This window comes from Orcinus orca, chromosome 2, assembly GCF_937001465.1.
Source record: "Orcinus orca chromosome 2, mOrcOrc1.1, whole genome shotgun sequence".
Classification (NCBI taxonomy): Eukaryota; Metazoa; Chordata; class Mammalia; order Artiodactyla; family Delphinidae; genus Orcinus; species Orcinus orca.
Window position 1 is genome coordinate 135,727,623 of NC_064560.1, and position 17,536 is coordinate 135,745,158.

Genomic DNA, 17,536 nt, shown 5'->3' on the forward strand with positions numbered 1-17,536 from the left:
TTGCATCATTCCAGATGATGCATACTTGGGAATCAGGAGAGGAGTCTAGAAGTCAGAGAAGAAAGGTCTAACACAGACAACACTGGGGAGAGGGGCTGGAACTGATGGAAATAGTGACCAGAATTAGGCGTGAACAGGAGAAATGGGATAATTTCAGGCTACGACTATGAAATCAGAGCCTGGAATAAATAGCTTTATAGAAGATGGACCAGTGGACCTAACCATTTTTCTCACGGTTGCTGGAAAGGACTCATTGGCTGTCACTCATAGAATCTTTAGCATCCTCATCCCTTTCTTGACCTTACCTCTTCTGTAGACATTCAATTTTCTGCCTACTAACACCCTCTATCAAAATAGAAAAGAATCTGAAATCAAACATTAACACTTTTTGGGTAATTACACTTCACTATGAATTTTAGTCACTGTATCAGCATAACTAGTCATTGCCATGTTAAGCGTTTTAAACCTCCAACTATGAATGAAAGATTTTATTTCCTGTTAATACTCTTGGTAAATAGATGGGGAGAAATATTTTTGCTTATAGGTTCTTCAGATATATATTATGTATCTCCAGTCCCAAAGGGATTGTTTCTTTTCATATTCCTAAAAAACTGTGAATTTCTTCTAAAGTTACCACTTTGTTTCCACCAAGTAGCACTGCAGTGCTCGAAAGTTTGTTATACACTGAGCAGTTCAGCCATGTGAGTTGAGTCCAGTTTCCAGTTGCTATCCGCTCAAGTTAAAAGTCTGGTAGAAGCTGAAAAACCAGTGATTCCTTACATGCATCAGTTGGGCTCCAGTCCAACTCCACACCCAAGCTTCTACTTCATCTTATTAATCTAGTGCCCACAGGGCCTCCAACAAGTCAGATCTCTCAGTGCCTTTTAATTCCAAACAATCTCTGCTGGGAGGAAGCCATTCAGCAAATCAGTTTTTAAAGTTTCTGATACCTGGTTATCTGACTGAATGTTCGTAATCTTCAACTTGTTTCATATAACATCCAACAAACTGGCAGTAGTTAAGGGCCAAAGCACCAGAAGCTTCCGACTGAATATTTTTTTAAATATTTGTGTGACATTTATATAGAGGGACAGGGAAAAGCAGATCTTCTGTTATTAAAACCTAGATGTAGATTCAGAATTAGCTACCTTTCTCTAAACAAACATCTCATCAAGTGTTCAAAGCATAGTCCCCGTTTAGAGGGAGAGGGAGTATATACACTCACACACGCGAATATACAACCTACACATTTATCTGTAGTTCTTGTTCTATAATTTGTGCGTGCATGTAATTTTGTCAAGCCAGACAACCAATGGCAAAGTAGAGGGCATAAAAGTAATTAAATAAATTAATAGACTCCAGAAAATTGCAGCATGCTATGCATTATTTAGTTTCAGAATTTCAGCAGATCCTTCGTGTGCATATTGCCAAAATACTCAACAGAGTGAGGTCAGCACTTGTGGGGAGGGTGTTTCTTTCTCCTCAGGGCCCATCTGCTTCTGTGGGAACAGGGCTAATTCACATTTCACAGTTACTAAGGAGCAGGGTATGAAAACCTGAGTTAACTGGCACCATTGATGCTTTAGTGCCCCTTACACATAGTTTCCCCTGGATGGTTGCCTGACATCTTGACCCATGAACTGGCTCTGACTAGATTCCTGCATCCATTATGAAGGAGCCAAATGTGTGTAAATAGAGTGGATGACATGTGCTTTGACATGAAATTTTCATGGTACCAAGGCTATACATATAACCTTCTGTATTGGGAGATGAGCGTAGGATGGTGTAGAAATGCCTATTTAGCTCTTCTGAGCAGGTGGCAGAAGGGTTACTCAAACCTTTTTCTCTCTCAGGTATGTCATTTTTCTGCATCTCTAGATTGCAGTGGGGCCTAAGAGACAGAGACTCATAAATTCTGAGTCATGGAATCAAGAGTGCGAGGAAGTTGAGCACACTGCCGAGAGAGTGGTTGAAGTGTAACCACTGTGGAAGCTGTGCTAGGAGACAGGGGGTATATGAGGAAAGCGGCTGGAGGGGATGGTGGCCTGGAGGGGGTTGAAAAGCACCTGTAGTGGGGGAATGGGAGTAAAAAAGTCTGTCAAAGAGAGGTTGGGGGCACAAGGGACTTTCTGATGTTGTTCCCCAGGTGAAGTGACGACCAGGTCCAGAGTCATCCGGTAGAATGGCGTGAAGGTCTTAGGAGTAGTGAAGTAAAGGAAATCGGAGGCTAGAGTGTTGGCTGGCTCCTCAGTGTGAATGCTGAAATTACCTAAGACAATGGTGTGCTCAGGATGGAGAGGAAAACCGTGAACCAGATGCATTCTTCAGTGCAGCGGAGTGAGAGAGAAGAATGTAGGTAGCAGTAGTAAGGGAGGATGACAGGAAGGTTTAGCAGACAGTAGGCACCTACGAAGAAAGAAGGCAAAAGAGTAATGATCAGAAAGTGACAAAAAAGCACTGAGGTCTGCCCTTCCCCCATCAGCTCCCCTCCTTCCTCCAACCTTCCCAGTCTCTCAGCTGAGCCTGGGAGAATGAGCTGCTTCCCCTGGGAGAGCAGTGGAGGAAGCAGAAGCCTTGGGCAAGGTCAGGTTTGGGTAGGAACAGGAGGTAGAGGTAGCATTTGTGAAGAGGTTAAGGCACGTTTTTACAATGGATTGGGGATATTAGCCAGGAGAGTCCTGAGAATTTGGAAGAGGTCAGCAGTGAGAGGAAGGGCATTTTCCAAGGTAACACAGTACTACATAGAAATGAGCATCCTAATAGGACAAAGCATGCAGGGCATTTGCTTTGGGGTGGTGGTTGAGGTATCAGGAATAAAATGCGTGGGGTAAATGGAGTAGATGTCCAAACAAGCATCAGCTAAGACCCCAGGCTACATGGAATATCTGATGATAGTTAGAGGCCTGCTCTTTTCTGCTGAAGGTAAGCAGAGACTAGCTAATCTGGCCGTGATTGGTTCTTATGTACTGGTTAATAGGGTATTATAATTTTTGCCCCAAGTCTCTATTGGACCACATAAGCCCATGGGCCATATTTTTTTCTAAGAAATTTACCTAATCAGAACTCCAAAGTCTATTTAGTTTAAACTTTTAATCTGTTTCAAGTTATTATCACCAATTTATTACCAGTTAGGTCTTGGATTTCAAGAACTAATGTTGGAACATGTATTGGAATTGTACAATAATTTTTGTTCAGAATTCAGCACAACTTTCTATCATTATTCAATAGTTTTTTTGGCTTACTATTACACATTGTCAAATACAGGTTACATTTTAGTTTTCTTTGAAAACAAGTGATTGAATTGTATGAAATCAGAAGGTTATATTTCCAGCATAGAATGACTGTTTTGATATTCAATATGGGGCTCAGAACTCAAAGGCTGTCTTAAAATTTTAGCTTTAACAAAAATCATAAATAAAAGCTGCACTTAAAAGAAATCACTGATACATAACTAAAAGTGAGTAACTGAGCACTTTTTGCTGACATGTGCATCATTTTGATGCTTAATGGACTCCAGTTGCTCAAGTAGGTATTACCAGTGATGCTGCCCATTTCATGCTGCTGGCCTCTGACAGCACATTGAAAATGTGGGACCTTGTAAGGACAAGTGACACATCAGATAAAATCTGCCTACCTAATAGTATGTGAGGAGGACATTGAAACTTTGATATAGTAATGGTTTTATTTTAAATGTCTGAGTCTTAAAAACAAAACCAAACTGTATTTTGTTTTTCTTCACTCTTGGGGTTTCTCTTTCCTTCTTAAGAGTGATTTTGTTTGCAAAGCGTGGATATCCATTAAGAATTTAAATATTAAATTGTGTCCCTGTGGGAAAGTGACAATTATCCCTTACCTTGAAGACCCCATGGCTCACTGAGAATGGCTAGGAGTTCCAATGCAGCACACATTCTAGCCCATTTTTCTTCATGCTACATGTCTGGAGGATGCTTCTATCCTGAGATACTATGTGTTCGGAGGAGCTCACCAGTAGCAAAGAGAAGAGCTGTTGGCTCCCTTACCTAAATCCCAAACTAACAGTAAATAAAGAGAACAGAGAGCGGATTTGTGAGGTAACCTCTCACCTTGGATGAACTTTCAATGTGAGTACCTGAAAAATAGTAGAATTATCGTGGCTTAGAAAGAGATCAACTTACCTGTGTGCACTGAAGGCCCAGTGCCCAGGAATATGGCCTGTGACTCTATCTGAACTGAAACAAAGGCCAGCTATCCAACATGTGCTCACCTGACCTGTTGGCCCTGATCATTGGTGTCAGGTGAAGGAGTGACCTTTCTACCATCCCCTTCCCAGGTTAAGGCAAAGGAGTCATCGTATATTTGCTTTTCTGTATTGCAGGACATTTGTGAAGATATTTCTGATCATGTTGAGCAAATCCATGCCCTCCTTGAAACGGAGTTCTCCCTGAAGCTGCTATCCTACTCCGTCAATGTGATTGTGGACATCCACGCGGTGCAACTCCTCTGGCACCAGCTCCGCGTCTCAGTGCTGGTTCTGCGGGAGCGCATTCTGCAAGGTCTGCAGGACGCCAATGGCAACTACACCAGACAGACGGACATTCTGCAAGCTTTCTCTGAAGAGACACAGGAGGTGGGTGTTTTCCTTGAAGCCAAATAATGCATTGTCAGGTGTCATTATTTGAGGATGTTTTCAGTTCAGAGGTGTGGGATAGGAATTCTTTATAGGTAAATAAGCAGGTCCTAAGCCCGGTGTTGAATCTAGGTATAGTGACTAGAGGCTAGGGCACTTCTAATGTGAATGAAGCTAAAAACCAGAGTTCATTCACAGCGGTAGTTTGCACAGATACCACCCGTAGCTGTTGGTGCTAACCTGGCTTCCTGTTCCTCGTTCAGTTATTTGATAAATATTCATTGAGTGCTTATATGGGCCAGGCACTAGGTGCTAAGAGTGTAACAGTGATCAAAACATGGCCTTTGCTTTCAAAGAGCTGAGACTAGTGGGGAGTGGAGGCAAGTGGACAGACATTAAGACCAGACTGTGATCTGCGTGATCTACATGCAGATACAATGGTCTACATGATGCCACTGGAGGAGAGAGAAGGGGCACCTAATTCAGACAGGGAAGCCTTTACAGGAGAAGTGAGTCTAACCTGAGACCTGAAGGAGAAGCAGGATTAGACTGATGAACAGAGGTAGAAACTGTTCTAGACAGAAGGAGTGGCATGATCAAAGATCCAGAGGTAAGAGAGAGAATGACAGCCTCAGAGAGGAAAAAGTTCAAGGGACCAGGAAGCAGGATTTGAAGTAATATGTAAGCAGAGGTCAGATCATGAAGATGAAAAGCCGTATTAAAAAGTCATATTAAGAGAAGTGGACTTTATTTTGAGGATAACAGAAGAGTTTGTTCAGGGAATTGATGCGATTCAATTCATGGTTTAGAAAATCATTCTGGTTGCAGTGAGTCGTATGGACTTTAGAATTTTGCACAACCAGTATATTTAGATTTTTTTGTACTCATAGTAAGCATAGTTTAAAGAGTTTGCTGCTGTTAATCTTGATTCATAGCTTAAGAATGAACACTGTAAAGTTAAATCCAAGTGAACTCTCCTATTCCCAAATAAAACTGACATATATGTCAGAGCGAGAGAGAGAGAGAGAGGGAGAGGCATTGTGCTAGCTAAGTAGGGGCTATATATACGTGTGTGTGGATGGATGGATGGATAGATAAATAGATGGATGGATAGATGGACGGATGGATAGGTAGGTAGGTAGATAGATAAATAGATGGATGGATAGTTGGACGGATGGATAGGTAGGTAGGTAGATAGATAGATACCATGTATAGATACAGAGTGTGTGTGTATGTATATAGTCCCTTGACTCTTGAAACCCAGTTTAGTGCTCTGCTGTTGATTTTGTGGAAAATATGTATTATACAAGTTTAGAAGGCATTAATATAAATGTGTATTAAAAGGCCTTATAAAGAGTGTTGCATCTCATTAAGTTATTAATGTTTCAGTGGCTCCAACATTATCAACAACACAAAACAAATCTGGGCTTCTTCTCATAAATGATTTATATTTGTTGATTATTGTTTTTGTAATAATGATGCTCTTGCTGTGGCAAATTCCCTGCAGGCCCTGGAAGTTTCTGAGAATGAAAATCTACTGGGCTCACTTCTAACTTTAGGTCACAGTCTTTGTTTTCATTTAGCTTTTCCTAATATTGTGGCAATGAGGGAGGTGATACAGACTTCGGTAGAGTTCCTTTTAAAATCGTAGAATGAATATGTAGGTGTGTGAGATAGTCCTCAGATGCCAACCATCCCAAGTGGGATCCCTAGAAGGTTCCTGATTGGGACCCTTGTGGTTATGGGAAACAACAAAGAATCCCAAACTAGTCAACTCTGCCCTAAATCTGGTCTTTAGGAGGAGGTGTATGCTAATGAGGTGGGAGATCAGAGATGGGGAAGGTTTGTCTAAACTCTGAACAGACAGTACTTTAGATATCTACCTGGTATCTCCAATCTGTACATTCTTTTTTTGTTTCTACCCATGTGTTTTCCTGGCTCTGTCCAAAATCCAGTATTGATCGGTCATCAGATCTGCCCACTTTCAACCACTTAGAGGGGGCATTAGAAATCATTGAGTCAAACCAACTCATATTACATATTTATTTATTCATTCAATAAACATTTACTGACCACAACTCTGATTAGAGCTGGGGATATGAAAGTGCTCTAGGGTTTATTGTTATTGTTGTTATTGGTGTTTTGTGGAATATGTTCATCATGTGTTTATTTGAACTTGTATTATTCACAAAGTGGTAGCCCAAGAAAGATGAAAAGCTATTGAGACTATCTAATTGTTACTGGCCACTATTTTCACAGCTATGTAGTGAGTTTATATTAAGTAGTACCCATCATGGGTCTCACAATGTGAGCTCAACAATTATTTACAGATTCGATTGAAAGCAATTCAGTGCATTTTCATGTTTGGAGTCAGTCTTTAGTCCTGTCGTAGAGATGCAGGAATACGTTGTATGAGGGGTAAAGGAACAGTGGATTCTCAGCCCTCTGCTTTGTGGACATTTCTCTGTGAATTGAAGCACTGTCTCCATTACTGTCTTTCCTGAAGCAATGGATTCCTGATCTTATTTGTTAGTTTTATTTGTTTCTGTCAGCACACTGGAACTGTGGAAAATAGGAAGAGAATTAGGATAAAATTCTCAGCTTTATCAGAATAAATTCAGCTATGAAAGATTTATAGAATGAAGAGGGAGATGGCGTAAAACATGCTGATAAACTAGAATAGTAAATGTCCTTCCAGTGAAGGTAAATTCATTTTTCTCTTTTTGGAAATCAGTTGAGTTTCATAGCCCATTAAAGAATAGGTTTGGGGCTTCCCTGGTGGCACAGTGGTTGAGAGTCCGCCTGCCGATGCGGGGGAGGCGGGTTCGTGCCCCGGTCCGGGAAGATCCCATGTGCCGCAGAGCGGCTGGGGCCGTGAGCCATGGCCGCTGAGCCTGCGTGTCTGGAGCCTGTGCTCTGCAATGGGAGAGGCCACAACGGTGAGAGGCCCGTGTACCACAAAAAAAAAAAAAAAAAAAAAAGAATAGGTTTGAAAGTCAAGAAAGTAGCAAGTTCTCTTTCTGTCCGTACAAAAACAAAGTGAGTTTCATTCCTTTATTTAAATATGGAGCAGACTATATCTTGTAAACAAATTGGCAAATGCCTTACTGAAACAAAACCAGCTGAACAAACAAAAAATACTTTAGGGCAAAGCTCCCATTGTGTAAAAAATGTGTTATACTGAAATTTTCTATATTTCAGATACTGTGATAAGCAATTTATATTTATTGTTTCATTTAGTAAGGAGGGTAATGGGTATTAAAAGTAGTTCCATTTCAATATTACTCATCCATAAAAAAGAATGAAGGATTGCCATTTGCAGCAACATGGATGGACCTAGAGATTATCATACTAAGTGAAGTAAGTCAGACAGAGAAGGACAAATACTATATGATTATCACTTATATGTGGAATATAAAAATAATATAAATGAATTTATTCACAAAACAGAAACAGACTCAGAGACATAGAAAACAAACTTATGGTTACCAAAGGGGAAAGGGAGGGAGGAGGGATGAATTAGGAGTATGGGATTAACAGATACAAACCACTGTATATAAATTAGTTAAAACAAGGATTTACTGTATAGCACAGGGAAGTATATTCAGTATCTTGTAATAGTCTATAATGGAAAAGAAACTGAAAAAAAAATATGTAACTGAATCACTTTGCTGTACACCTGAAAATAACACAATATTGTAAATCAGCTATACGTCAATTTAAAAAAATAGTTCCATTTTATAGATGGAAAAATTGAGTTTAAGAGAGGCTAAGCGAATGCTTAAGGGCACAAACCTAAGAATAATTAAATAAAACAAGCAAAACCAGCTCTTAACTGATCTCTTTGGTAAAAATAATAATAATTATTTCCTTCTTCCCTTCCTTCCTACTTTCCTTTCTACCTTCCCTAAATATTTATTGATTTCTTACTCTTTATAAGGCACTAGGCATTCAAAGATGAATAACACATGCTATTAAATGTTAGGAATCAACGTCATACTTTTGTTAGATCCTCAAACAGTTCTGGGAAGTTAGCAGGGCAAGTACTATTATCCTTATTTTACAGATGATATTATAGTATCCATCTTACAGATAAGAAGACTGAGGCTGAGAGAGGTAGTCACACAGGTGGTGATAACTGTTAATAGTAGTAACACAATAGCGAACATTGATTAAGAACTTACCATATGCCAGATGGTGTGGTAAGCACTTTACCTAAATGATACTCACCCTCTCAGTGGGAACACATTGGTCCTTCCAGAGCACTCACATCATTGCACTTTGTGTGTTCTTCCACGAGCACTTATCACAGGGCAATTTATATTACGACAAAGTGCGTGCTAGATTTGAACTTCGTGATTGTTGGCACCAGATTATAATCATCTCTGTATCTCCCACAGCACCTAGTTCGTGTCGCTGTATATAAAAGTCGATGAGTTGAACTGAAGTAAATAATGCAGATAATAACTGCTTTAAGTGTGGAAGAGGGAGATATCACTGTAGGTTGGTTGACTGGGATTGATCATGGAGATTAGCTATTTGACTCATAAATTCAGCCTGTAGAAAATGGAAATTGTCAAGAATTATTACTATAGTATAAATAAAAATATTGAAAGACTTTGTCTGTTTTCCCTTTTCCCATCAGAAACTAAACTTTGCCTTGCTTCCCATTTCCCTATCATTGCTTGTTCCTCTTTGTCCACTGCTGCTCTCTGCAAGGCAGTCAGAATCAGAGCACCAACATGGGAGAGCTGAAAGGAATCTGAGCAAGGGTCTCGACCCTGTGGTCTGAGGACTCTGGGGGGCTGTCACCTTCTTGTAAGAGGTCCATGAATTTATATGTTAGTAATTGAAGCATAACAAACACCATGTAGTGAAATTAGGGGAGGAAGGGTAGAGAGAGGCATACAAAATTTTTTGCCGTAACCATAATTGAAACAGTGAAATTCTGTTTTCAACTCTTCTGAGTAAGGTCACTAAATCAGGGCACAAAGTCAACTCTGAAATGGCAATGGACACTAATATAAACCTTGGGGGCATTTTAGTAGGGAGATCTTCAAATCTCTAAATTATAAGTATCAAGTCTCATGTTCAGCTGGTGACAGAATTCACGGTTAAACAAAGAAAGATCTGAGAAGGCATTTGGAATTAGAACTTCAAACTTATTTATGGGTAAGGAACAAAGCAAAATTTCTTGTTTCAAATTAGGGAGGAAAAAGGGTTTCCTTGATGTCTGAGACAATATTGAAGCCAGCAGTAAAGTGAATAAATTGCTCATCAATAAAGTGAATAAGATACCATCTCCATAAAACATAACCTTCATCTGAGAAACTGCTTCATAACATATTAAATGGGCGTCTGTTTGGACATTGCTAGGCTGCCATGACACAGCTAAAAGCACTACAAAATAAAATGTGGTATTTCTAAAATAAAAAGGCCAGTAAAAACAACATGCACTCTTCCCCCACCTCCATATCCACCTGAGACGTTATTACTTACATGCATTAGAAAACTATCTGGGAAGGTGGTCCAGTAGAAAGCAGTGGGACTAAAATATTAGTATTACTAAGCAATATTTTAAGAAATGAAACTCATTATTTATCTGCTCTGAGAAACTTCAGAGAACTTTATTTTTTTAAAATTGCCTCTGCACTGTGAAATGTAGAAAAATACTTTTGAGGAATGCTCTTAAATAATGGCCAACTGTGTTAAAATATATGGGTAGATGCTTGCCACTTGGTCTTTAGGATATGAAATGCATATGCTATGTGCTGTTTTTTTGTTTTGTTTTTCAGGGAGGGATTTTTTTTTTTCACATTAAAAAATGCAGTATGAATTAAAACTAGTTACCCCTGAATGACAATCAGCCATGCACAGCAGTAGTTGGCCTGATTGGCAACAGGATGGGAGAGGGCTCCCTTTGGAGCATTAAGTGTTTTTTGTTTGTTTGTTTGTTTGTTTTGCGGTACGCGGGCCTTTCAGTGCTGTGGCCTCTCTCGTTGCGGAGCACAGGCGCCGGATGCGCAGGCTCAGAGGCCATGGCTCACGGGCCCAGCCGCTCCGCGGCATGCGGGATCCTCCCAGACCGGGGCACGAATCCGCGTCCCCCGCACCGGCAGGCGGACTCCCAACCACTGCGCCACCAAGGAAGCCCCATTAAGTGTTTTTGAGTATGGTATTTTCTTTTCCAAACGAAGGACTGGCTAGGGAAGGGATCTTCAGGGGAAGACTTAATTAGGAAAAGGCAACCATACCCTATTATCTAGATGTCTCATGCCGTATGTTCAGCTAACATCATTTATTGAGTACCTGTTATTTTTGAACAAGACAGTATCCCCTGGTCTTAACGTTCTGTGACCACCAAAATTGCGATCAAATACCTTCCCACGGTTATGGTATTCCTTGCCTGTCCAGAAGCGGGTAGCTGACATTTTCATGGATCTAATTTTTACCTGAACTCTCACATCTCTTTTTTTCTATTCATCATAGGAACATTTTTCCTTAATGCCTCTTTGACCTCACTTAAGTAGATGCAGTGCTGTAACTTTGTGATAAAAATGATTAAAAATAATGTAAATTTCAACTAGTTAATAATTTAAATACTAACTTATGGGATAGCTTTGGAGCTTAATCGCTATTTATAGTACTATTTTTGTAAAGGAGTAAGTTCTGAACATTGAACAACCAAATAAAAAAACTTTTAGTAAATGCAACCTGCTTTTACATTGGAGTTTCCTCTATTATTCTCTTGAAAATTGCATGAACTGTGACTTTTGTTTGACTGGCTCATTCCTTGGTGTTTTGGGCTTCTGACTTCTTTCTTTAAAGATCCTGCTCCAGATATGAAGCATAAAAGCCGAACAATTCCAGTTAGACCATTTTTTGTTGATATTGGCAGTTAATATTGGTTTCTTACTTTGTGCAGTATAATTTAGCATAGGGACACCTCTCATTTTGATGAAACTTCCCCCCTTGGTATATTTGATTAGTAAAAAATTATATAATAGGGCTTCCCTGGTGGCGCAGTGGTTGAGAGTCCACCTGCCGATGCAGGGGACACGGGTTCGTGCCCTGGTCCGGGAGGATCCCACATGCCGCGGAGCGGCTGGGCCCGTGAGCCATGGCCGCTGAGCCTGCGCGTCCGGAGCCTGTGCTCCGCAACGGGAGAGGCCACAACAGTGAAAGGTCCGCGTACCGCAAAAAAAAAAAAAAGAGTGAAGGGAGTAGGAGGTAAAGGCAAGGTAAAGGTCTGAAGGGAGAGAACAAAACAAACAAATGGCCCCCAAAACTTGATGTAAGGTCCTGGAAAGGCCAGATCTTGGGATAACCTGGTTAAAATGATACAGGGTCCTGCTCACCCCATCCCTCCTCCAGGAGAGCAGAGATCTGGGGATATAGCCACCCGTTACTTTTCAGTTTTCTTCCTTCATCTCCTAAGGGGCTAGATTAGACCAGCTATCCTTCAGCCAGGTAGGCATGTAGGATTCCAGGGGTCCTTCTGCCCCGAACAAATCATCAAGTAAAAGTCTCCCCATTTGTTGTGTGATAACAGCAACTGCGTTAGTAATGAGAAAAGAACCTGAATTATACAACTAAAGATTAAAAAATTAAAAACACTTACTTATAATACTATTTTTTAGCATAGGGGAATTTCACATCAGCTTACCTTGAAGGAAGGTGGGCACTTGGTATCTAGCACACACAAATGGAAATGGGGATGGGGGTGGAGGGTAGGGGAGAGTGCATACAGAGGGCGGGGATGGGGGCTAAGATGATACACTTTTGACTCATTAATTTTCGCCAGGATTTCCTGTGTTTACCTTTAAAAGGTGGGGACAAAGAGAAGTTGGCCTTGAACTATTTTTGTTATGTATGCAAATTCAGTAGTTCACCTTCTTGTGATTTGTGAATATATATTTAACACAACAGACTTACTATAATTAATTATTCTACTTTAAAATATTTACTGAGCATCTACTATGAGCTCGCCACTGTGGTGGGTGATGGGGTGATAAGCAAAAGAGACATCCATGGAGATTTCACTCTCATGTTATTTTGTTTTCAGAAATGTTATTACTTAAGGCATCACTTAAGAAATGCTTACTAAATGAAAAATGCACCATTTTAAAATAGAAAGGGTAAGAATGGTTATTTTTGGCTTGGCCTTGACCATTTCTATCAAGGCTCTGTTCTCCAGATTAAAGAAAAATCCTTAAATATTTAAGAACAGGATACTATATAAAGCAATATGATAATGAATATGCCTTTCTATATCTCAAACCAGAAGCAATTGAGATTGAAGCATTTTTGACCTTTATAGTAGCCTCTGCTGAGATTTCATGTGAGCAGCAGTTGAATATAATGTTGCCTTTACTGAAACCATTTCCGATGTCTGTTTCAGGACCGGCTTGATGCTCTAACAGAAGTGGATGACTCAGGACAGTTAACTATCAAATGCTCTCAGAATTACTTGTCTCTGGATTGTGGCATTACTGCTTTCGAACTGTCTGACTACAGTCCAAGTGAGGATTTGCTCAGTGGCCTGGGTGATATGACCTCTAGCCAGGTCAAAACCAAACCCTTTGACTCTTGGAGCTACAGTGAAATGGAAAAGGAATTCCCTGAGCTTATCCGAAGCGTTGGGTTACTTACGGTGGCTCCTGACGCGGTCCCTTCCAACTGCAGCGAAGCAGTTAGTGAGGAGGCGTCTCAGGTGTCTCTTTCAGCAGGTGACAGAGGTGGGTGTGAGGAAGACAGTGCAGCCACAGCGGAGGAGCAGCCAGGCTTAACGCAGGGGCTGTCATCTTCAGGGGACGCTCTGACAAATGCTGGACAACCCTCTTTGGAGACTGTGAAGCAAGAATCTGATTCCTCTTCCCAACTCGGGGCAAAGAATCAACAGCCTCTTCCTTGTGAAAATGCAACCCCCAAGCGATCCATCAGAGATTGCTTTAATTATAACGAGGACTCTCCCACACAGCCCACGTTGCCAAAAAGAGGGCTTTTCCTTAAAGAGGAGACTTTTAAGAATAATCTGAAAGGCGCTGGTGGCATGAAGCAGGTGGTTGATCTCAAGCCTGAGATGAGCAGGAGCGCGCCTTCCCTGGCGGACCCTCTTGACAGAGCTAAACTTTGCCTGGTGTTACAGTCGTCTCACCCCAACAGACCTTCTGCTGCCAGCTACTCACATGAGTGTTTGCACCAGGTGGGGGATGGGAATCTTGAAAACACAGTCACAAGTCACATTAAGGAGATCTCCTCCAGCCTGGGGAGGCTGAGTGACGGCCATAAAGAGAAACTTCGACTTAAAAAGCCTCACAAGACCGTAGAAGAGGTGCCTTCATGCCAGACACCTAAACGGGACCCCAGTTCAGGCAAGCAAGCCCAAAGCACTAGGAGCTCAGTAGTGCCGAATGGAATTCCTTCTAGCACTTCCAAGGCCATAGAGGGGCCAGAAACAGATTCTGCTTCCACATCGTCACTTGAGCTGTATAACCAGAGTAGTTGGAATGCCCAATTGCCGGTGCAGTCAGAAACATCCAGTTCACCACCTTTTAGTCCAAGCAGTGAGTCCTCTGCTGGCTCAGACAACGTCACGTCTGTGGTACCCCTTCTTTCAGAACACAAAAGCAAAAAAAGCTACACCTCCTCCCCAAGTCACGTCACCAGGAACGGTCAGCTTGTGGAGGCCTGGTATGGCTCTGATGAGTACCTAGCACTGCCCTCTCACCTTAAGCAGACAGAAGTATTAGCTTTGAAATTGGAAAACCTAACAAAGCTTCTGCCTCAGAAACCCAGGGGAGAAACCATTCAGAATATTGATGACTGGGAACTGTCTGAAATGAATTCAGATTCTGAGATCTATCCAACATACCATGTCAAGAAGAAGCATACAAGGCTAGGCAGGGTGTCTCCAAGCTCATCCAGTGATATAGCCTCTTCGCTCGGGGAGAGCATTGAATCTGGCCCCCTTAGTGACCTTCCTTCCGATGAGGAGTTGTGCATGCCTCTCTCTGGCATGAAAAAATACATTGATGAGAAGTCAGAGAGAGCTTCATCCTCTGAGAAAAATGAGAGCCATTCCACTACAAAGTCTGCTTTAATTCAGAAACTGATGCAAGATATTCAACACCAAGACAACTATGAAGCCATATGGGAAAAAATAGAGGTAAGGGTGGTCTTCTTAATCGGAATGATTTCTTACCTGATTTTTGGAAGTATTGCTGGGAAAAGGTGAACTCTTCCCCACCCCATGATAAAATGTGTTGCTATTTTTGATAAACATAACCGATTCCCTAAAGAAAGAAAGAAAGAAAAAACACACGATGATCACTGAGTTGTAACAGTGGCATCACTAGGAACTGCCCTTGTCTGTGCATTAGTTTGATGTGTCCCTGCTGGTATACATCTCTCTGTTGATATTGCTCAAACCTAACATGGCTCCTGATGAGTGGTGGACCCCCTTGAACGGAATACAAAATAAGGTAGAACAGTAGCTGTGCACATGCCAGTACCTCAGGAACACATGAAGGGAAAGTTCCAGTTACCCTCAGTGCTTTTTTGATTTGTTGGTTCTAACCCCAGAATAGCTCTCACATCTCCAATATTAACTTCTTGTACAAAAAGACCAGGTATTTCTAATTTATCAGGAATTTTTTTCTTCAGTCTTCCTCCTCTGGCTAATAACCATGCTACCTATACTCTGTACCATCTATGGGCTCTGAGATTGGGGAGTTGATATTTTGGGTAAATCTGTACTTTTAGAACAAATTGTTATGTGATGGAATCTTGAAGGACAGACATCAAAATTCTCAGAATTCAGCTCCTTAATGTAAGCTGTGATTTAAGATACTGGATAAAAGTATAGTACATATGGGTACATAAAACAAAGAGGGTAAAGCTAACAGCAATATATAATAATCGTAACATATATTAAGAATTGTTTACTAAGTATTTATGTGTCCAACCCTCACAGCAACCCTAATATTAACCCCATTTTACGTAGAGGAGACTGAGGCTGAGCGAGACCAGGTAGTCTGCTCTAGAACCCATACTATTAACTAAATGCTCCCATGCCTCTCCATTAGGAAGTGACTAGTATGTACTACATGTAAATACTGTAGTATTGTAGAGAAGAAATTATATCAGTAGAGCTAGGATTTACCTGGGAAGTTCTTGTGAAATAATAAACCTTCACCGGGGCTTTGAAGGATGTGCCAGGATTTAGAGAGAAGAAAGTGGGCATTTCAGGTAGAAGGAGCAAAAACTAAAATGCAGAGGTGGGTATTGGCAATGAGCATGGTATTGGGATCCACAGCTGTCTTGACTGGAAGGTCAGTGAGCAAAGAGCAATAAAAGTTTCCATACATTTAATAGACCTGGTAGCTGCAAGGCCCTGATGGCCAGACCAAGGCAATTAGGATTTGCTTACCAGGCATCCATGGTAACTTCTCTGAAAGGGAGTGAGAATAGTTATACAACTAACAATAACTCATGCTCCTTGGGCTCTTATTTTGTGCTGGTTCTGTGCTAAGGGCTTTACATGCCTTATTCTACTTAGGTCCTGGGAGGTAAGAACTTTTCAGATGAAGATGCTAAGGCAGACTGTGGTTAGGAAACTCGCTCAAGGCCTCACAGCTAGTGAGTGCAGAGTCAGAATTTGAACCCAGAGCCAGCACACTTAAAGCAGTGTGTGCCATGGCCTCCAATAGCCTTTCTGGAAGGCCTAATTGGCAATAACAGGAAAGATGGTCATGGCAGCCATGGTGGTGACCAGTGCAGAGATGCCTGTGGCACCCAGTGTTAGGGGCTGCTGTGATGGGGGATGGGCGAATGGGGGGCGCTGTTGATAAAGTGAACGGGATCCAGGAAACTGGTTCCAGCCCTTGCACAGTCATTAAAGCCAGGAGCGGCCCACAGCTAATGCTGCTCCATTCTGGGCCTCGTTTCTTTTTTGTAAATAGAGATGTTTTAAGCAGATGATGGCTATTATACCAACTTCCAATGGAAGCATCCTTTTATTCCATAATTCTACAAAGATGAAGCTAAGTTATCAGTCTCTAGGGACTGGTGTAGTTTTAATAGAAGGAAACATTTGGATGGGTAGCCGCTTGAGGTGGAGGTGAGGCAGGTAATTTTTAAAAATACATGCACCGATATTGAGTATACGATGAAACTTTTAAGAGGAAATGTAGGCCGTTGGAAATACTGTCTTGGAGTTGGGATATGAAGTGAAACCTGAAAGGGGATTAAGCCCCTTCCTCAGCCCAACTTCCTTTCAATGCTTCAGGCAGGGGTGACTACAAATCCCCATGTCAGTTGACCTTGGGTATCACATTCTAGCTTTGACCTCCTCCATATAGTGACCCAGAAAACGTATTCAACCAGGAAAATATAATAAGAGAGGGTATTATTTAACATCTTCCTTGTATCAGGCAAATACTTGGCACTTTATCTGAAGTAGTGCTCTCATAAGATTCTTAAAGCAACAGCCCTACAAGGTAGGTTTTATTATCTTACATTGGCCACTTCTCTTCCTCTCCAGTACTCCCACTCTGGTCCTAGCCACCATCACCTCCTGCCTGGATTACTGAGGTAGCCTCCTAACTGGTTTCCCTGCTTCCATTCTGCTCCCCTTACAGTCTATTCCCAACAAAGCAGCCAGAGTGATCCTTTTAAAACATAAATCAGGGATTTCCCTGGTGGTCCAGTGGTTAAGAATCCACCTTCCAACGCAGGGAATGCAGGTTCGATCTCTGTTAGGCTAGGGGGGTGACTAAGACCCCACATGCTGCGGGACAGCTAAGCCCGCGCGCCACAACTACTGAGTCTGCGTGCTTCGATTAGAGAGCCCACGTGCCGCAAACTACAGAGCCCACACATTCTGGAGCCCGTGCGTCACAACTAAGACCCAACACAGCCAGAAAAACC

The 17,536-nt window shown here is 41.6% G+C and overlaps 1 protein-coding gene across 4 annotated transcripts in view; it reads left to right on the forward strand.

Moving 5' to 3' along the window:
* The window catches only part of AKAP6 (A-kinase anchoring protein 6), a 599,311-nt gene that overhangs the window by 313,039 nt on the left and 268,736 nt on the right, over nt 1–17,536 (forward strand). For all 4 annotated transcript variants that reach the window (XM_049705377.1, XM_049705376.1, XM_049705375.1 and 1 more), the window contains 2 exons: nt 4,355–4,606; nt 13,008–14,774. In XM_049705377.1, the coding sequence (XP_049561334.1) occupies nt 4,355–4,606; nt 13,008–14,774 (2,019 nt within the window). The remainder of the gene's footprint in view (nt 1–4,354; nt 4,607–13,007; nt 14,775–17,536) is intronic.